Raw genomic sequence first — 22,631 nt, forward strand, 5'->3', positions numbered from 1 at the left:
GTGGGAGACGTAGATGAGGACATGGGCCATGTACAAATATTTGGGTCATCGATCTGGGGAGCAGGTTCCATGTACCAGCTGATGAGGAGTCTACATGATGATCTGTGTGGCTTTGGACCCATTGCCTTTGATCCCTGATCCCAAGTAGGCCTCTCTATAAAGGGGAATAGTAATTGTCCTTGGCTCATGGGCCTGTGTGAGCATTAGACGGCAGTGCTTCCAGCGCTCTCCGCACAGAGCCTGGCGAATCGTAACGTCTCCATAAATGCCAGTGACTGGCATCATTGTTGCCACTTGCATAGTCCTCGTTGGCCGTAACTCTGAAAAAGCTGGGCAGTGTGCAGGGGTGAAGCCTTTGCAGTAGATAGCTCTGTCCTCTTCGGCTGCCTCCCATCGCTTTGGTGGAAGTTGGTGTGTTGATTGATTGGCACTTACTCCAGATTGCGTTGTGGAATTTAATTATAGAAGTATCACGGTGGAAGAGGGTGACTTACTGGCGTGGTCACCTCGCCAGGGAGGCCCACGAGTCTCATTCCCGTACAGGCTGCGTTCCTTACTTCATGAACAAATGGAACGCGTGGCAAATGTGTCCCCTAAAAGATCACTCGTGGACTGTGTGCAAGGGAACACATGGCCTTTTGGGGCACTCTGCTTTCGTTTGTTCCCAATCAGAGATTGAAGCCGTCATTGTCTGTGAGGAATGGCGGTGTCCCCGGCCCCAAGGTAGCTGGAGCTGACCTCTGAAACACCGCGTGGCACAGTTCTGGTAGAGTGGTTATAGACTCTCCTGGGGAGTGTTACTGGGAGACAGGGGAAGACAGAGAGGGTGTGGCGACTGCCATCCATTACTCCTGTGACATGAGGCCTCACCCCCTCATCTCCACCAGAGTTCTCTGATGAATGACTGTACTCCTAGTGGCGTATGCACAGAGCCACTGGATAAGGTGGCTGGCTTTGCATGTGGGAAGTGCTTGCTTTGCCCCACAGACACCAGATGAGTCACAATGGAAGTAGCGAGGGTTTCAAGAGGTATGTGTCTTTCCTTTTAGCCAAACCTGCTCCCTTCAGTCCTGGGAATTCAGTTGTGCAAACACTGCTCACCTTCAAAAGAGCTGTTCTCCTTCCCTGCCCTTGGTGTTCCAAGCCTAATCTAACTTCCAAGGTGTGTTCCTTTCCTAACTCTACTTTTTGCATAAATGGATTAATTCAGCATTTGCTGTGCAATGTCCCTGTAAGAAAGCAATCTTAGAGCATCTCCTACTCTCTCGCAGTCATTGAATATAGAGAGATGCCATGATATTTTGTATACATCGCATAGTTAAGCGTACTTTAAGACAGGAATCTAGTCTTTTAAATAAGCATGCATTTTAAAATAGAAAAACCCCAAAACAAAACATTATGTAACATGTGTCCCTGTTAGAACGTATTATATTAGAGTACTAACCAATGCATTACGAGTATCAATATGTGGGTGTTTTTTCTTTTCTTTTCCATATATTGTTGATCAGAAACCTTGGTACCCTTTCCTTTAAAGGAGTCAATATTCATTTGTATTCCATGTGGACAACTATAAACTGATGGCTAGCAGTTATCAAATGAGTGTTGATGAAAAGCAGGTACTTAACATTTTCATCCCAACACAGTTGTGGAAGGATGGATAATTTAGATCTGAGGGCCTCAACTATAAATAAATAGCAACTGCTTTCTAAATCCCACCTTTCTGTAGTTGAAGATTGTGTTGCAAATCTGACAAATGATGTTTGAAAGAGAATGATGAACCCTTATTACCAAGATACTCTTAACTTAATCCCGAACAAGAGTCTTGGGTAATTTTACATACGCTATCAAGATTGATTGCACAGTTCTCCTCTGGCAGCTCACAAATGTTTGACTAGATCGGAAATGGCATTCGGGCATGATTAAAGATTCTACTGGGCTTCCCAGAAATTCTCAGTCCTGGGTCCCCAACACCCTAATTCACTGCTGCAGGATAGAGACGCCTCCCTGCGTGCCCATGATTAGCAACTGCATACAACCTACAGGCTTCTGATAAGGGGTTCTCCAAAAAAAGTAATGATTTAGGGGATCCCTTAGCTCCAGCCAGTGTTTGTCAAGGTATTATTTTATCACAGTGGATCAGTAGGCAGTGGTGACGGCTGGCAAGGCATTGCTTCAGATATTTTATAATGGAGTTGTTAACATTATTTCCTTTAGATGGCTCTTTCATCTTTTCTGAATTATGAACTGATGCCCCAAAAAGTGGCATGAAAGTCATCTGATGGTGATTAAAGTGCTCTTTAAAAACGCTTTCTCTCGTATCGGCAGTACCAGCTTGTTGACTATTGAGATTTCACTGATGTGGCTCAGTCTTGTTCTGATATGCAGATCGAGAAGCTGATGCACCAAACATGAGAACTTGTTATTAAAGTGTTGTCACATCTGATCATCTAAAGGTGTCACTTAGAGGTTGCCATTGGTACAGTTGTAAAGAGAATTATCCAAGAAACCAAAGCGGTGGTGGGTATGGGACCAGCGAGATATTGTTACTGCTTGATTGTCTAGCAAGGGAGGAAAGTGGAGTGAGTACCCATGAGCACCAAGCGTGAATCTGAGAAGGAGAATTCGCCAAAGGTGCATGATTGATTTTTGGAGTCGAGAAGGTGGTCTTTGTTTTCGTTTTGGAGTGTCCCTGCTGTATACTGTGTTCTTCTACAAAGCCAGAGCCACTTGTGAAGTAATTTAGAGAGTAGATCACCCAAAGTCTAGTGGCAAAGGAATCAAAGGCCACGCCTGAAAAAAGTTGGGCTTTTCTCAAAGGTGTGGCTCTCAGCATTGTAGCTGAACATAGGTTTGCATGAAATCTGGCCAATTGCAATTGCTTTCAGCGTCCATGGAAGGACAGTGCAGCCGCCCAGTTCCCACATTGACTGCATTAGGAATCCATGAGACTGAAGAATTTCTTTGCTAAATACTGTTCCAATGATGCAAGAGTACTCCCTAGCATCATTTCAGAAGGTGATAATGGCAAAATATTCTTTCAGATTAGGAAGAATTCTGCTTTTTGCTTTCCCTAGTGGACTCCTTTGGTCTTAGTGGCCTTTCAGTGTTCTGATAATCCTGTGTCATGACGTTTCAATACTGAACAGTATAATCATTGCAGCACGGGTGTGGGGGGTGCTGGACTGAAATTAGTGGGCTGGATTCTCTCAGCACGCGGGAGTTCATGGCAAGTCACTTGGCCACTCTGGTGGTTTTGGCAGCGTAAAATGGAAATCTGTGACAGATAGCTGGATGTTCATGCAAAGCACTATCTCTACCTGAACTCAGCTAAGAATTCAGGCCAAGATGATATTTGGCTTGAATGAGCTGGATGAGCATCTCCATGCTCCAGTGTTTCTTTTTTTTTGAGACGGAGTTTCGCTCTTGTTGCCCAGGGTGGAGTGCAGTGGCGTGATCTCGGCTCACCGCAACCTCCGCCTCCTGGGTTCAGGCAATTCTCCTGCCTCAGCCTCCCGAGTAACTGGGACTACAGGCACGCGCCACCATGCCCAGCTCATTTTTTGTATTTTTAGTAGAGACGGGGTTTCACCATGTTGACCAGGATGGTCTCGATCTCTTGACCTCGTGATCCACCCGCCTCGGCCTCCCAAAGTGCTGGGATTACAGGCGTGAGCCACCTCGCCCGGCCAACTCCGGTGTTTCTTTAGAGGCACATCTGCTTCCCTTTTCCCCACACGGGATGCAGAAGAGTCAGATCGACCACTTGAAGTTGTTTAGATACATGTGCCAGGTGCTAAGCTGAGGGTTATGAGGAATCATAATTCAGTGAAAGGAGAGTTGGATGACACGAACTCTGTTCCATTAGACTTGACTCACACAAATCAAAGGAAAAGAAATAGCTGAATCTAGGATAATATCTGGCTATTTGGAGTGAGCATGGTTACGGTAGGAGATTGGGGATGTAACCAGTTACTATTTAATTAAGTTCAAGGCATCTCAGTTATTCAAATTCAGGACTCCGGGGACTTCCCTAGTATCACCAAGCAGCCACTTATTTTTGAAATCCAAGTGCTCGTCTCACTCACTGTCCACACCCCTGCCAGAGTCATGTCACTTGACAGGATTTGACCATTCCATTTTCAGACCAACCCAGATGTAACTGCAGACCCTAACAAACACTGAAGAAACCAAAACCAAGCAACCACAAACCCAAGTCTGCCTGATCCACCTTCTTCAGATTGTCAACACCTTCCACGGGCCCCTGGTTCTCAGAATGGCCCAGGGTCCCTAGAATACAAGTGTAGTGATGCCAAACCATTTGAGGGAAAGTCCTCCCCTAAGCACGCTGCATGCTCAGAATTAAAACCTTGCAGAGGTTAAAAAAAAAGTGATAAACTTTGGGTGAGGTGGGAAAGCCATTTCCCCCACAATCAAAGTTCCTTACCGTTTTCCTAGTGGGGGCTGCCTTATCTTCCGTTACCTTGTCTGGTCCTCTTTTGCAAACCTCCTCCCTCTGAGCTGAAAATTAGTGGATGCAGCTAGGGCTGTGAAACACATAAATAATCATAAGATGCCAGATAAACTGTATTGGTTTTAAATTAGAGACGTGCTCACCATGTCTCCCTCTGAACAGCAGCCTATTATTTTTAATTATGGCTTGCAAAGCAAAGTGATTTCTTGCCCTCTTTACAGCATCCCTGACTGTCTTTTGTCAGTCCGGATGATGTGATGCGCCATCAGCTCACACATCCCTAGCCACAGCCCCTACAGTTACTCAAAAGGTGAATCGAAAGTGATCGATTGCACTCTTTGCAACTTACATCTTGAAGTGGGCGGGGAGCAAAGGGACCCGCTTAGCCATGGTCCCATTGGAGATCTGGGACAAATATGACATTTAGAAAAATGTTTTCATAGGTTCTGGATGAATTAAGAGATGTGCTACGTAGTCATGTATGGTGGGGAGTATGTGTGCATTACCTGTTTTAACACAGCCTTGCCAACCCTGCCCCCTAGCAGCACTGTGGGCAGAGCATAAAGGGATGAGCTGGCACCAGCTCCACTTGGGTTTTCTACCTGATGGGCCATAATTACGAGTGGTGGGTTTGTCAGACAGAAGGTTCTACAAACAATTTGGTATCGAGTGACATTATACATTGAGACGCCGAGGGGTTGAATGAATGTGCTCTTGCACATTCAGAAGGATACCATCTTTCTTCCTGTGCGGAAGAGGCGCCTGCCACGACGTACTGATGCGTGGATTTGTTTTCCAAGCCTGTTTGTATACGAGGTGTCAAAAGTCACACCAGCTTTCCAAGCGGAGTTTAGGAGCCTGTTTTTCCAGGATAGTCACGTTATACTTTTCACAGTCATGTGCTTTCAGCCCAGTAGCCTTTGCTATGCCAAGATCCAGCTGACACTGAACCAAGTGGGGGAGACTTGCTGATGCCATCCCATGACTCCTCCTCTTAAAACATGTTTGTCTCTCTTCTTTGATTCCCAGCAACAGGGAGCTGCCACCACTGTCTACTGTGCTGCCGCCCCCGAGCTGGAGGGTCTCGGAGGTATGTATTTCAACAACTGCTGTCGCTGCCTGCCCTCGCCAGAAGCTCAGAGCGAAGAGACGGCCCGGGCCCTGTGGGCGCTCAGTGAGAGGCTGATCCAGGAACGCCTTGGCAGCCAGTCCGGCTAAGCGGAGCTCCGAGACCATGGGCGCACATACCCGCTCTGTGTGTGCGCCCACACCACGGCCGAGGCTGGACCCCTTCCAACCGTATGATCCAAGGGGCTTCCGTGTCCCTCTAACACAGATCCGCAAGAGGAAAGGAAATCAGAGCAGTCTCAACAGCGTGAAGAATGTTAAGTACGAATGGGAAGCAGGGAATTGTAGGGGTAAAGGTGCTTTTCTGCGGCTGGGCTAGGCATAGGTTTCTTTGCGTTCTGGTGGTGGCCTGTTCGGAAGTAACAACAGGGGTGGTGGGTGGGTTCTGGCTCTTTAGATCCCTGGAGAAGCACAAGCACTTGTCTCTTACTATTAGAGAGTATCCAGGGGTCCCCTTGACTCACCCAGTTTCCAGCATGGTCACCACTGCAGGCAGAAGCGGGCTGTCTCCTACTTAGTGAAGAAGAAGCAAGTGTCCACCACTCCTTTCTTTCTGCATCGATCCAGCAGATAATTGTTCCTTTCATCCTGACCATGCCTGAGCCAGCTTGGCAACTGCTCTCAGACACTTGTCCCAGCTGGGCAGGATGGCGGTGACTCCGAGATGGAGTGGCAGAGCTCCTGGGGGGCAAAGTATGTGTCATAGAGTCCTTTGCCAGTGCTACGCAAAAAATTCTTTCAAGTTTCTATCAAATTTTTCAAATCATTCTTTAGATACCTTGACAAGCAGGGAGGTGTGTGTGCTCAAGAACACACACGATGTTTTGGAGAGCGAGGAATATGTTGATTCCTTCCATCAGTCACAGTCTGTTGTCTTGCCTTGGCTTTCTGCTTAAACCTCTGCCTGTGCATCCCAACCTAGGCTTAATGAAAGAACATGCTTGAAGATGATCACCTGCAGTTTGTACTGTGTTTTTAAATGTTTCAGTTTTTGTTAAAAAAGAAATCTAGAGGAAAAATAAAGCACTTCCCGTAGACGCCAGGAAAACATGAGCCTTGTCTCTTCTCTGAGTTTGTGTTTTGCTTTTGTGCTTTGTGGCTGTCCGTGGGCCAGGCTGTCTCACGCAATTAGCATGCCAGCATCATATTTTCTGTGAAAGAAAGAAAAAAGAAAATTGGCTATTGTTTAATTCCACCTTAAGAGGTTTTGTCATTACTTACAGTGAGTGATTTTAGTCCCCAGCTCCCCTGTAGTTACCAAGTACTTAGTGAGCAGAGAGTATCTCTGCATTTGAGAATGGAAGACATGCAGAGGTTCTTCTCTGCATATCCCTTCTCATGGACACCATGGTTGCCAGCCCACTCCAGCAAGCATGTGAGAAAGTCCGCGCTGCAAAGATGGAGCGAACGCTTCTGCGGAAACAACAGGAAGGTCTGGAGGATGGGTAGCGTTGTTCCTCCTCCTGATAACAGCAGCCTCAGGCCAGGCACCACCAGGAGCTTGTGTGCCTCTGCAAACAAACACCATAGCTATCCCGTGGCCCACAACCTGGCCCCATCTTCCAATCTGGTTATAGTCTCCTGTACATAATCCTTATTATCATAAGACCTTTGAAAGTATGAATCCAATAATTTCACTTTTCCAACGTTGTCATTTGCAAAAGCAACCATCAGAATTCTCCTCTCAGTATCTACACCGGGAGGGGATGACCCATCCCATAAGACCTCTGACTATGCCCATGTGACTGGCCTTGGCCAGTTTGGAAAGTGCTGTGCACCAGGGCTTGCCCTTTCTCGCTGCTCTTGAAAACCCTGCCACTTCCATCACGAGAATGGCATGGCTCCAGAGCTAGCCTGCTGGATGAGACACTACCAGAACCAACATCCGGCTAACAGACATGAGAATGAGGCCATCCCAGACTCTCCAGCCCCAGTAGAGCCAACTCAGAAGAAACTCAGCAATTAACCCACAGCCCTGCAAAAGATAGTAAAAGTTTGGTATTTTAAGCCACTACATTTCAGGATTACTTGTTACTCAGCAAAAGCCAACTGATACAGCCTCTCAACTCAGTAAGTAAGTAAGTTTTTTTTTTTTTTAAAAAAACCATAGTTCTCTTCTAATTTAGTCTCCAGCCACTTCTCTAATCTCAAGTTCCCGCACTTTCTCCTTATCCACTAGAAGCCACTCTAGTCTTCCTGTGTTCCTCAAACATGCCAAGCACACTCCCCACTCAAAGGCTGCATACTTGCTGTTTCCTCTGCTGAAATGCTTTCTTTCCAGAAACCAGCATGCCCTTCTTCCTGATTTTTACTCTCTGCTCACACGTTGTCCCTGCCTTCACGGTGTCACCCCATTGCCATTCACCTTTTTTCTCCACAACACTTATTATTGCACACGTTGTGTGTCCGTCTATTTTCTGTCTACCCCCTGTAATAGAAACTCCATGAAATTTGTCTGTTTTCTTCACAACTTGGCCACAGTGCCTTGAATTGCTCCTATCACACAGGACACTTAATAACCACCGAAAGCATGATTCTTCATCACTAGGCTTTATGTTCATGAGAGTAATTTTCATCATTGTGAAAATGATCTGGAGCCACACACCGTGCTAAGCAGGCTACAACATTACATCTGATTTTTTTTTTTCTTTTTTTTTTTGAGATGGAGTCTCTCTCTGTTGCCCAGGCTAGAGTACAGTGCACAATCTGTGCTCACTGCAACCTCCACCTCCAAGGCTGAAGCAATTCTCCTTCCTCAGCCTCCAGAATAGCTGGGATTATAGGCACCCACTACGACGCCTAGCTAATTTTTTAATTTTTGTAGAGATGGGATTTCACCATGTTGGCCAGGCTGGTCTTAAACTCCTGACCTCAGATGTCCCACCCACCTTGGTCTCCAAAAGTGCTAGGATTACAGGCATGAGCCACCACACTTGGCCATTACATCTGATTTCTAATATGCCTACAGTCTTGCCAGTTAACCCCTCTCCCCATTTTACTGATGAAAAAGCTCAGGCCAACAAATTTCCTAATTTGCTGCTTTGCATACAGCTCATAAATTGATAGAGCTGCAATTCACCCAGGACTGTTTCATGTCAAGGACATGGAGATTTCCTGCACGAGTGCCACTGCTCCTTCTGTAAGTTGAAAACACCCATTCTGGTAGGATGCACCACCTTTTTCTTTTAAATACAGATGTGGTCTTGCTATGTTGTCCAGACTGCTCTGGAACTCCTAGTCTCAAGCAATCCTCCCATTACAGACATGAGCCACTGTACCCAGCCATGGATGCACCATCTTAAGATCTTAGGCAGATCAGAGCAGTGACTTTATTGGTCTGAATCTAGCTATAATTCAGTCATTCATGGAGGTGAAAGCTAAGCCAGAGCAAACTAGACACGAGCATATTATCAACAAGGGTGCTGTGCAAAACATCAAAAAGAACCGAGAGAGGACGTGCGAGCTGCCTGCCTCCTGGTCCTGTCTACGGCCTCTATGCTGATTTTCTCCTATGTGGATCCTACAAGGTTCACATATACAGGCTGGCAATATGACACCTGGGGTAACTCTAAGGGGAGACGACAATTCTCCCGAATCAAGATTTCTAAGTCATACACACCAAGTCTTCATACATTCATTCATTCAACAAACATACCAAGTGCTGCATCCTGGAAATTCAAGGTTTAAGGTAAACCCCTCCACAGTCTCTGGTATAAGGGAATTTACATCTTGGGGCTGTAGGAGTTCTCCCAAAGCACAAGGTCCTAATCAACTTTATCAGAAGGTCTCTACATGACCTGAAGATGAACTGAGGCCCCCCAAACAATAGCTATTCCTTCCTAGTACCCATTTCTCCCTGAACCCACTCAGTCAGATACTGTCAATCCCCCTGGGCCATTTTCTCTTGCCAGACACATCAATCTTACTTCCTCGGCTATTTCTGTGATCAATTCCTGAAAGACGAGCAAGTGGAGAGGATGACTATTCCTATCATTCCTAATTTAGCTTATTTTATGGCCAACCTTATTTCTCACCATTTATCATATGTGCACATCTGTAAATATATGTATACATGTCATATGTACACATCTATATGTATATGTACATGTGTGCCTGCACAAATATGTGCCATACATGTAAACACACAAGCATTATATATGTATAACATAGGCAGATGTGCTACATATGTGTCGGGTGTCTGTATGTATATATTACGTATATGTATAGAGGTGGTCCCTAACTTAGGATGGTTTCAGCTTAGGATTTTTGAACTTTACAATGATGTGTAAGTAATACTCATTCAGAGTCTGCTGGAAAGATGGCCAACTAGGAACAGCTCCAGTCTGCAGCTCCCAGAGAGACTGACCCAGAAGGCAGGTCATTTCTGCATTTCCAACTGGGGTATCTGGTTCATCTCACTGGGACTGGTTAGACAGTGAGCACAGCCAGCGGAGGGCGAGCCGAAGCAGAGTGGAAGGTTGCCTCAACTGGGAAGCACAAGGGGGTTGAAGGATCTCTCTCCCCTAGGCAAGGAAAGCTAGGAGAGACATAAAGGGAGGAATGGCGCATTCTGGCCCAGATACTGCACTTTTCCCACCATCTTCACAGCCAGCAGACCAGGAGATTCCCTCCAGTGCCTATGCCACCAGGGCCCAAGATTTCAAATGCAAAACTAGCTGGCTGTTTGGGCAGACACTGACCTAGCTGCAGGAGTTTTTTGTTTGTTTGTTTTTGTTTTTGTTTTCTTCCCCATACTACAGTGTTACACGGAACACCAATGAGACAAAACCGTAACTCCCCTGGAAATGGGGCTGAAGCCAGGGAGCCAAGTTGTCTGGCTCAGTGGGCCCCACGTCTGTGGAGCCCAGCAAGCTAACATCTACTGGTTTGAAATTCTCACTGACGGCACAGTAGTCTGCAGTTGACCCGAGATGCTGGAACATGGTGGCGGTGGGGCATCCACCACTGATGAGGCTTGAGTAGGCGATTTTACTCTCACAGCATAAACAAAGCTGCCTGGAGGTCCAAACTACACATTTTTTTCAGCACAGCATAAACAAAGCCACTGGGAAGTCTGAACTGAGCAGAGGCCACCAAAGCTCAGCAAGGCTGCTGTGGCCAGGGCTGCCTGTCTAGATTCCTTCTCTCTGGGCAGGATTTCTCCAAGGAAAAAAAAAAAGGCAGCAGTCCCATACAGGGACTTAGATATAAAACCCCCCATCTCCCTGCAACAGAGCACGTGGGGGAAGGGGTGACTGTGGGCACAGCTTCAGCAGATGTAAACGTCCCTGCCTGATATTTCTGAAGGGAACAGCAGATCTCCCAGCACAGTGTTTGAGCAATAAGGGACAGACTGCTTTTTCAACTGGGTCCCTGATCCCCATGTATCCTGACTGGGAGACACCTCCCAGTAGGAGCTGACAAATACCTCATACAGGAGAGCTCTGGTTGGCATCTGGTGGGTGCCCCTCTGGGACAAAGCTTCCAGAGGAAGGAACAGGCAGCAATCTTTGCTGTTCTGCAGCCTCCACTGGTGATACCCAGGCAAGCAGGGTCTGGAGTGGACCTCCAACAAACTCTAGCAGAACTGCAGCAGGGGGACCTGACTGTTTGAAGAAAAACTAACAAAGAGAAAGGAATAATATCAACTTCAACAAAAAGGACGTTCACTCAGAGACCCCATGCAAAGGTCGCCAACATCAAACCAAAGGTAGATAAATCCAACACGATGGGGAGAAACCAGGGCAAAAAGGCTGAAAACTCCAAAACCCAGAATGCCTCTTTTCCTCCAAAGGGTCACAACTCTTTGCCAGCAAGGGAACCAAACTAGATGGAGGATGAGTTTGACGAATTGACAGAAATAGGCTTCAGAACGTGGGTAATAACAAACTCCTCTGAGCAAAAGTAGCATGTTCTAACCCAATGCAAGGATGCTAAAAACCTTGAAAAACGGTTACAGGAATTGCTAACTAGAATAACCAGTTTAGAGAAGAATATAAATGACTGGATGGAGGTGAAAAACACAGCATGAGAGCTTCGTGAAACATACACAAGTATCAATAGCCAAATCAATCACGTGGAAGAAAGGATATCAGAGACTGAAGATCAACTCAATGAAATAAAGTGAGAAGACAAGATGAGAGAAAAAAGAGTGAAAAGAAAAACACCTCCAAGAAATACGGGACTAGGTAAAAAGACCAAATATACATTTGATTGGTATCACTGACAGTGACGGGGAAAATGGAACCAAGTTGGAAACACTCTTCAGGATATTATCCAGGAGGGCTTCCCCAACTTAGCCAGGCAGGCCTACATTCAAATTCAGGAAATGCAGAAAAGACCACAAAGATACTCCTTGAGATGAGAAACCCTGAAACACATAATTGTCGGACTCACCAAGGTGAAAATGAAGGAAAAAATGTGTATAATGGCAGCCAGAGGTAAAGGTCGGGTTACCCACAAAGGAATGCCCATCAGACCAACAGTGGATCTCTTGACAGAAATGCTACAAGCCAGAGAGTGAGGGCCAATATTCAACATTCTTAAAGAACATTCAACCCATAATTTCATATCCAGCCAAACTAAACTTCATAAGCAAAGGAGAAATAAAATTCTTTACAGACAAGCAAATGCTGAGACAGTCTGTCACCACCAGACCTGCCTTACAAGAGCTCCTGAAGGAAGCACTGAACATGGAAAGGAACAACCTGTACCAGCTCCTGCAGAAACATACCAAATTGTAAAGACCATCAACACTATGAAGAAACTGCATCAACTAACCAGCTAGTATCACAATGACAGCATCAGATTCACACACAACAATATTAACCTTAAATGAATATGGGCTAAATGCCCCAATGAAAAGACACAGACTGGCAAATTGGATAGAGTCCTGACCCATCAGCGTGCCGTATTCAGAAGACCTATCTTATATGCAAAGACTTAAAATACAGGGATGGAGGAATACTTACCAAGCAACTGGAAAGCCAAAAAAAAAAAAAAAAAAAAAAAAAAAAAAAAAAAAAAAAAAAAAAAGCAGGGGTTGCAATCCTAGTCTCTGATAAAACAGATTTTAAACCAAATGATCAGAAAAGAAAAAGAAGAGCATGACATAATGGTGAAAGGATCAATGCAACAAAAACAGCTAACTATCCTAAATATATATGCACCCAATACAGCGGCACCCAGATTCATAAAGCAAGTTCTTAGAGACCTACAAAGGGACTTAGATGTTCCAACAATAGTAGCAGGAGACTTTAACATGCCATTGTCAACATTAAGCAGATCCATGAGACTGAAAATTAACAAGGATACGCAGGACTTGAACTCAGCTCTAGACCAATTGGACCTAATAGACATCTACAGAACTCTCCACTCCAAATCAACAGAATATACCTTCTTCTCATTACATTGCACTTATTCTAAAATTGACCACATTATTGGAAGTAAAACACTACTCAACAAATTCAAAAGAATGGAAATGACAGCAGTCTCTCAGACCATAGTGCAATCAAATTACAACTCAGGATTAAGAAACTCACTCAAAACCACACAAGTACATGGAAACTGCACAACCTGATCCTCGATGACTACTAGGAAATTAATTAAATAAAGGAAGGAATAAAAATGCTCTTTGAAACCAATGAGAACGAAGACAGTACCAGAATCTCAGACATATTTAAAGCAGTGTGTAGAAGGAAATTTATAGCACTAAATGCCCACAAGAGAAAGCAGGAAAGATCTAAAATCAATACCCTAACATCACAATTAAAACAGCTACAGAAGAGCAAACAATTTCAAAAGCTAGCAGAAGACAAGAAATAACTAAGATCAGAGCACAACTGAAGGAGAAATATGAAAAACGCTTAAAAAAAAAATCAACGAATCTACGAGCTGGTTTTTTTTTTTTTTAAAGATCAACAAAACAGACCACTAATAAAGAAGAAAAGAGGGAAGAATCAAATAGACACAATAAAAAATGATAAAGAGGGGTATCACCACTGATCCCACAGAAATACATACTACCATCAGAGAATAGTATCAACACCTATACACAAATAAACTAGAAAATATAGAAGTAGATAAATTCCTGGACACATACAGCAAACCATAAAGAAGTTGAATCCTTGAATACACCAATAACAAGTTCGGAAACTGAGGCAGTAATTAACAGCCTACCAACAAAAAACAGTTCAGGACAAGATGAATTCATAGCCGAATTCTACCAGAGGTACAAAAAGGAGCTTGTACCATTCCCTCTGAAACTATTCCCAACAATAGAAAAAGAGTGACACCTCCCTAATTTATTTTATGAGGCCAGCATCATCCTAATAACCAAATCTGGCAGACACGTAACAAAAAAAGAAATTTTCAGGCCAATATCCATGATTAACATCCATGTGAAAATCCTCAATAAAATACTGGCAAACTAAATCCAGCAGCACATCAAAAAGCTTATCCAGTGCGATCAAGTCAGCTTCACCCCTGGGATGCAAGGCTGATTCAACATATGCAAATCAATAAATGTAATCCATCACATAAACAGAACCAATGACAAAAACCACATGATTATCTCCATACATGCAGAAAAGACTTTGACAAAATTCAACAGCACTTCATGTGAAAAACTCTCAGTGAACTAGCTATTGATGGAACATACCTAAAAATTGTAAGAGCTATTTGTGACAAACCCACAACTAATATCATACTGAATGGGCAAAATCTGGAAGCATTCCCTTTGAAAACTGGCACAAGACAAGGCTGCCCTCTCCCACCACCCCTATTCAACATAGTATTGGAAGTTCTGGCCAGGGCAATCAGGCAAGAGAAAGAAATAGAGGGTATTCAGTTAGGAAAAGAGGAAGTTAAATTGTCTCTGATAAAACAGACTTTAAATCAAATGATCAAAAAAAGAAAAACCAGGGCATGACATAATGCTAAAGGGATCAATGCAACAAGAAGAGCTAACTATCCTAAATATATATGCATCCAAGACGAGCACCCAGATTCATAAAGCAAGTTTGACATGCAGATGACACAATTGTATATTTAGAAAATCCCACCACGTGAGCCCAAAACCTCCTTAAGCTGATAAGGAACTTCAACTAAGTTTCAGGATACAAAATCAATGTGCAACATTTACAAGCATTCCTATTCACCAATATCAGACAAACAGAGAGCCAAATCATGAGTGAACTCCCATTCACAATTGCTTCAAAGAGAATAAAATACCTAGGAATATGACTTACAAGGGGTGTGAAGGACCACTTCAAGATGAACTACAAGCCGTTGCTCAAAGAAATAAGAGAGGACACAAACAAATGGAGAAACATTCCATACTCATGCATAGGAGCATCAATATGGTCAAAATGGCCACACTGCCCAAAGTAATTTATACATTCAATGCTATCGTCCATCAAGCTACCACTGACATTCTTCACAGAAGTGCACAAAACTACTTTAAATTTCATATGGAACCAAAAAAGCCCACATAGCCAAGACAATCCTAAGCAAAAAGCACAGAGCTGGAGACATCACGCCACCTGACTTCAAACTATACTACAAGGCTCCGGTAACAAAAACAGCATGGTACTGGTACCAAAACGGAGATATAGACCAATGGAACAGAACAGAGGCCTCAGAAATAACACCACACATCTACAACTATCTGCTCTTTCACAAATCTGAGAAAAATAAGCAATGGGGAGAGGATTCCCTATTTGATAAATGCTGTTGGGAAAACTGGCTAGTCATATAAAGAAAGCTGAAACTGGATCCGTTCCTTACATCTTATACAAACATTAATTCAAGATGGATTAAAGACTTAAATGAAAAACCTAAAACCATCAAAGTCCTAGAAGAAAACCTAGGCAATACCATTCAGGACATACGCATGGGCAGAGACTTCATGACTAAAACACCAAAAGCAACGACAACAAAAGCCAAAATAGACAAATGGGATCTAAGTAAACTAAAGAGCTTCTACAAGCAAAAGAAACTATCATCAGAGTGAATAGGCAAGATAATTTAAGACAATTATGGCAATCTACCCATTTGATAAAGGGCTAATATCCAGAATCCACAAACAACTTAAACAAATTTACAAGAAAAAAATCAAACAATCCCATCAAGAAGTGGGCAAAGAATATGACCAGATACGTCTCAAAAGATGACATTTATGCAGCCAACAAACATATATTAAAAAAAAAAGTTAATCATCACTGGCCACATGACAAGAAAAGCTTCATCATCATTAGAGAAATACAAATCAAAACCACGATAAATTACCAACTCACGCCATCTAGATTGGCGATCATTAAAAAGTCAGAAAACAGCAGATACCGGAGGGAATGTGGAGAAATAGGAACGCGTTTACACGGTTGGTGCGAGTGTAAATTTGTTCAACCAATGTGGAAGACAGTGTGGCGATTCCTCAATGATCTAGAAATAGAAATACCACTTGACCCAGCAATCCCGTTACTGGGTATATACCCAAAGGATGGTAAGTTATTTGACTACAAAGACACATACACACATATGTTTATTGTGGCACTGTTCACAGTAACAAAGACTTGGAACCAACCCAAATGCCCATCAATGACAGACTGGAGAAAGAAAATGTGGCCATATACACTGTGGAACACTATGCAGCCATAAAAAGGACGAATTTATGTCCTTTGTAGGGACATGGATGAAGTTGGAAACCATCATTCCCAGCAAAATAACATAAGAGTAGAAAACCAAACACCACATGTTCTCACTCATAAGTGGGAGTTGAACCACAAGAACACATGGACACAGGGAGGGGAACATCACACACTGGAGCCTGTTGTGGGGTGAGGGGTTAGAGGAGGGATATCATTAGGAGAAGTACCTAATGTAGATGACGGGTTGATGGGTGCAGCAAACCACCAAGGCATATGTATACCTATGTAACAAACCTGCACATTCTGCACATGTACCCCAGAACTTAAAGTGTAATAAAAAAAATAAGTTAAAAGAAAAATGATACTCATTCAGTACAAACGGCACTTCAAGTACCCATATTGCCAATGATTTTTGCTTTCAGTATAGCATTCAATAACTTACATGAGATATTCAGCCCTCTAATACAACAGGCTAAGTGTTAACCGGTTGTGTTAAATGCCTTTGTTCAACTCTAGGTAAACTGATGCTTTCTGAGCACATTTAAGGTAGGCTGGGCTAAGCTATGATGTTCACTAGGTTAGGTGTATTAAATGCAGTTTTGACTTGTGATACTTTCTATTTAGGATGGGTTTATTTGGAAGTAACCCTATTATAAGTTGAAGAGCACCTTTGTACATATATATATTTATAGTATATGATTTACATAATAATAATCCTACTCTATCATCCTCTACTTCTTTTTTTTTGCTTTCTGTTTCTTTTTTTTTTTTTTTTTTTATTTGAGACAGAGTCTCACTCCATTGCCTAGGCTGGTGCAATCTTGGCTCACTGAAATCTCCACCTTCAGGTTTCCAGCGATTCTCCTGTCTTAGCCTCCCGAGTAGCTGGGATTACAGGACCCCACTACCATGCACAGCTAATTTTTGTATTTTTAGTAGAGATGAGGTTTCGCCAGATTAGCCAGGCTGGTCTCGAATTCCTGCCCTCATGTGATCCACCCGCCTCGGTTCCCTAGAGTGCTGGGATTACAGGCGTGACTCACTGTGCCCAGCGTCATCTGCTAGTCTCATTGCAGATGCTATTTACTGAGCATCTACTCTGTTGCAGCTAATGGTTTAGGCAAATCACTTTATGCTCATAGGATGAAAGTGAGGCTCAGAGAGAAAAAGTAACCTTTCCACAGTCTCCTAGCTGGTGGAGAGCTGAGTCAGGATGTGAAGCCAGCTCCATCTGCCTTGAAGCCCATGGGCCTTCCACGACACACGACTCTTTTCTGGGTGGCATATAGACCAGCAGCATATATACATTAAAATGATACCATGAGTGAATTACCTGCAAAGGAGGACCAGTTGCTTTCCTATTTAAGAATGAGCACTGGCTCTCCTCCCGATACCAAAATGTCCTGTATCAATTTACAAATCGTTTTTGTACGTGCTATTTATTCAGCAATATTGACTTCAACCTTGCCTGCATTTCCCAACAGCCCCTCTCTCCTGTTCTGATTTTAAGTACGTCTGAACCTTCTCATGGACTCAAGGTCCAGAGTTCCCCACCCTCATCCGATGCTGCAGAATCCACCCAAACAGGAAGAGTGGGCCAGCTTCTCTGCAGTCGTTTTCTTCCTAGTCCCTCTCTCTCCCTAAGTTTCTTTCAACCCCAAAGGCGGCCAGTTTCCACTTTCACGCCTGATTAAGAGAGACGTTGCTGCCACTTATCAATAGGAAACAAGAAATGGAAGCATCCCCCAGCAGTGACTGAAGCCTGTGGCTTGTGGTTTTGCTTTTTAAAATGGGGTTATGAGTGGTTTTGTTTTGAACTTCAATGAAGGAGCCCTGATGACTTTCATCAAGGTCAATACTGGGCCAGAAAGACGTGGCTTGCAATATCACTGCCCATTCTGGTCACCAGCAGGCACCATTTTTAGAAGCTTACGTAAAAAAAAAAAAAAAATCTAAAATAGCAATACTTACCCTGTCTATTAACTCTTTGTATCTTTCAAGACATCCAAGCTAGTTTAGCTCAAGTCATTTTAGAATATTACCTAATATCATCAATGATTATTCATATAATCATTGAAAAGACAGCTCTGAATTATATCTATAGATAAAATGATGTAACAACAAGGTAATTTTTTAGAAAGAAAAAGCCTCATTATACCACTATTTTAATAAAAGCATTTTTATCTTACTGCCTTTCAAGGCTTCACGGTATTTGATTTTATGTCCCCTCCTTCCCTTTGCCCAGTAAAGCCATCTCACTTCTCAAAGTTTTCCATTGTTTTAATGGCTGCCTCATACATCACATAGGTGATGGCCCATTCGTTGGAAACCCGTTCCCCTACCATGGGACATTTAGGTTATTTCCCGTTTCTACTGTTAAGTCTACTGGTGCAATCAGCAATTCTTTTTTTTTGAGATGGAGTCTCGCTCTGTCACCCAGGCTGGAGTACGATGGCATCATCTCGGCTCACTGCGACCTCCGCCTCCTGGTTTCAAGCGAGTCTCCTGCCTCAGCCTCCTGAGTAGCTGGGACTACAAGAGCATGCCACCATGTCTGGCTAACTTTTTAATATTTTTAGTAGAGACGAGGTTTCACTGTGTTAGCAAGGATGGTCTCGATCTCCTGACCTTGTGATCTGCCCGCCTCCGCCTCCCAAAGTGCTGGGATTACAGGCGTGAGCTGCCGCACCAGGCTGCTCAATTAGCATCTTTATGCATACAGCTTTTTCCTTCTACTAACTGACCTCCTCGGCATACATTTATAGTACTGGAGCTCCTAGATCCAAGAGCTCCCATTTGGCCTTTGCCACATAGAGCCACAGTGCGATCTGGAAGCGTTATACCGGCAGAACCAGCATGTTACTGTTTGTTTACAACCTTATCAGCACTGGATGTTCCCAATGAAAACATTTTAAACTGAATTTCACTTTGTCCCAACCTATAACTATTTATATAGAGTATTCCCTAGCAGCCAGCCTCCTTATTTAAAGTATAAGCATCTGTCTTTCATTTTCCCATAGGACTGAGTTCACAATTTTAATTAGAGTTGAAATTCAGAGTGACTCTGCATTCTGTTAGGGTAGAAAAAGTCCAGCCACGCTACTGCATCGTTACTGGATTATTCCACCAGTGAATAGCCTACCTTTTTTCCTTTTCAATCCCCAACTGTAGCACTACACAGTCGCCACCTGAATGGAGTGCAATGCCCCAAATTTACACCCCAAGCCTCCTCGGTTGATACTGGCTAATGTATTTACTCCACTAGCTAGGATTCCTTAGCTGGTTACTTCCTCTCAGCTGATACACAGTGTGTTTCCATAAAAATGTGCGACACCACTCAGAAAGATTCTCTTGCTGCTAAGCTGATCTGTTTACAAGGCCATGCCCTGATGCATCTTAGGTATGAGAGAATATAAGCTCCTTTTAATTTTCCAAACAGGGGTATGCAAATAGAGGCTCTCTATTGCTCATTCAGATGTGGATGGCTCTGTGTCTTCCTCTACCTTTCCTGATTTTCTTTGATGTTCACTAGAAACTTGTCCTTTTAGCCGGGCACGGTGGCTCAAGCCTGTAATCCCAGCACTTTGGGAGGCCGAGGCGGGTGGATCACGAGGTCAAGAGATCGAGACCATCCTGGTCAACGTGGTGAAACCCCATCTCTACTAAAAATACAAAACATTAGCTGGGCATGGTGGCGCGTGCCTGTAATCCCAGCTACTCAGGAGGTTGAGGCAGGAGAATTGCCTGTACCTGGGAGGTGGAGGTTGCGGTGAGCCGAGATCGTGCCATTGCACTCCAGCCTGGGTAACAAGAGTGAAACTCCGTCTCAAAAAAAAAAAAGAAAAGAAAAGAAACTTGTCCTTTTACATTGGAATTGTGACAATGTCTCATTTGATGCTGGGCATTCCCCGAGGGACAATCCACTTTCATAAATCACCATTTCCCGAGTGCTGACCAAACGCCTACCTCAAATTCTGTCTTTGTACATTTAAGACTCACAGCTTTTGAAGTCAATGTCACTGTCCCCTTTTCACCAATGAGAAAACCATCTGAATTGTGAGGTCATCACTTCCTGTGTGACTGTCCCACTGCTGTATCTCCCCAGGGCCATTTATCTCGGACCCCGTTCCCTACTGTCACTCTGCATCTGTGCATTTAAGATTGAGGGGGGCAGGATCAGAAGAATACATGTGCCCATAGCCCCACCCACTCAAAACAACCAACTAGTTGTGTGAAATGTCCCTTCGACGTCATTCCTTCCTTGCTTTATTTTCAATATAGAACGTGCTTAGGCTTCTCTAAGCTGAACAAATGCGGATTCCATTGTTCATTTACCTGACCATGGCTTTATCTTTCTATCCATTCAATATGATTTGTGATACTGGCTCATATAAAAAGTTCTATCATCATGTGAGTTGATCTTGGAAATAATTACTAAGTAATTTTCTTTTAAACAAAATGCATTGCTGTTTTTATTAAAAAGTTAAAATGCTTTGGGAGGCTGAGGTGGGAGGAGCACCTGAGGTCAGGAGTTCAAGACCAGCCTGGTCAACAGGCTGAAACCCCTTCTCTACTAAAAATACAGTAATTTTAGTATTTTATTCTCTACTAAAAATACAGCATACGGCCTTGTGTGGTGGTATGCATCCATAATTCCAGCTACTCGGGAGGCTGAGGCAGGAGAATCACTTGAACCCGGGAGGCAGAAGCTGCAGTGAGCCAACACTGCACCACTGCACTCCAGCCTGGGTGACAGAGTGAGACTCCGTCTCAAAAAAGAAAAATGTTAAAATGTATGGCCAGCATTGAAGTTTGGAGGGCAGGATCAGAAAAACACATGTGCCCATAGTCCCAACACTTAAAACAACCAACCAGTATAAATACTCTGGTATTATTTTATGCATTAAAAAAGGTGTGTTTATCTTGCAGTTTTCATTTTATATAGTTGTGATTATATCCCATATATACTTTTATATATTTCAAACTAAGTAATTTTAACATAATTTAATGCCTTTATGATCCCGTATCTAATGAACAGACAAATATACAGTAGTTACCTAATCATTTTATTACTCTTGTAGAGTTAAGGTTTCTACCCCTTCCCACCATCACATCTCATTAATATACATTGTGCTTTAGTAAATATATTTATGTAACATTTGGGGGAACTATTTATTTTCTTAATATCGGTTCCAAGGAGAAAGCTGGCATCGAACAACGGGAAAATATTTAAGGCTCTGGGTAGGTACTGGCAAGACACTTTTTTGGGGCCGTCTACATGGCTGCCTTTCATCTCTGCTGCCGGTTTTCTTTGAGAAGAGCAGGTGCGTTTCACCTAGGTGGATATGCTGCTCAGTGCATTTTCCCCAGATGATGTGCCTGTCTGGCATGCAGCAGTGCTAATCCTACCAAGGGATGCTGTTAAAGTTTCTGCGTATGGAATGCTCTTTCCCGTCTGGAACCAAGACAGAAGAGGACAGGAGTGTTGTGTCAGCGAAATATAAAAAGGCTGAATGCAGAAAGCAGAAAGAAACAAACTTTGGGTCAGCTGGTTTTGCCCGCCTTTTGATGGTGTTAATTGTTCTGCTGCTTCAGAACCTACCGAGAAAGTTCGAAGACTTTCTTGGCCGTGTTGGGAAATGTTCAGAATTCTTTGCCTGGTTTGCTGAGCCAGGGCTCGCCCTGAAACTTGGTTCCAGGGAATTTTACCTGGCCTGGCCTAGATTTGAAGGACTTTATGATAAAGTACTTGGCTTTTTGCTTGTATTAGTGGCTGCTTTCAAACCCACTTTATGGACAGAGGCTGAGCAGATACTCCCTGGAAAAATATTCAGTCATTTTACCCTGTTTTCTGAACAAAAATCTAGAACCTTCTAGAAGCCTGTGTAAATCACTCTATATATTCCCAAAGCATTCACAGCTTCAGCACTTTCAAAATACAGAAGGAGCCGACATTAAAAAAATGAACATTCATCTATCTATATCTAATGTTCAATCTCAATAGTAAATATTAATAGTAAAACCACTGTTTAAAATAAAACATTAGACTTCCAGGCAAGATGGCCAAATAAAAACAGCTCCAGTCTGCAGCTCCCAGCAAAACCAGCTCAGAAGGTGGGTGATTTATACATTTCCAACTGAGGTACCTGGCTCGTCTCACTGGGACTGGTTACATAGCGGATGCATCCCACGGAGGGTGAACAGAAACACGGTGGGGCATCACCTCAACCCAGGAAGTGCCAAGGGTCAGGGAACTCCCTCTTCTAGCCAAGGGGAGCCAGGAGAGACTGGGCCACAAGGAACGGTGCATTCTGGCCCCGATACTATGCTCTTCCCATGGTCTTCACCACCCACAGACCAGAAGACTTTCTTTGGTGCCTATGCTA

At 43.5% G+C, this 22,631-nt stretch overlaps 1 protein-coding gene across 1 annotated transcript in view; it reads left to right on the forward strand.

The window, feature by feature from the left end:
- Nucleotides 1-6,550, forward strand: part of WWOX (WW domain containing oxidoreductase) — a 1,135,448-nt gene extending 1,128,898 nt beyond the window's left edge. Inside the window, exon 9 of the mRNA XM_032283875.1 lies at nucleotides 5,501-6,550. Coding sequence (XP_032139766.1) covers nucleotides 5,501-5,689 — 189 coding nt within the window. The 3' untranslated portion in view covers nucleotides 5,690-6,550. The remainder of the gene's footprint in view (nucleotides 1-5,500) is intronic.
- The last annotated feature ends 16,081 nt before the right edge of the window (nucleotides 6,551-22,631 follow it).

This window comes from Sapajus apella, unplaced genomic scaffold (genome assembly GCF_009761245.1).
Source record: "Sapajus apella isolate SASKATOON/1434 unplaced genomic scaffold, GSC_monkey_1.0 scaffold15, whole genome shotgun sequence".
NCBI classification, from domain to species: Eukaryota; Metazoa; Chordata; class Mammalia; order Primates; family Cebidae; genus Sapajus; species Sapajus apella.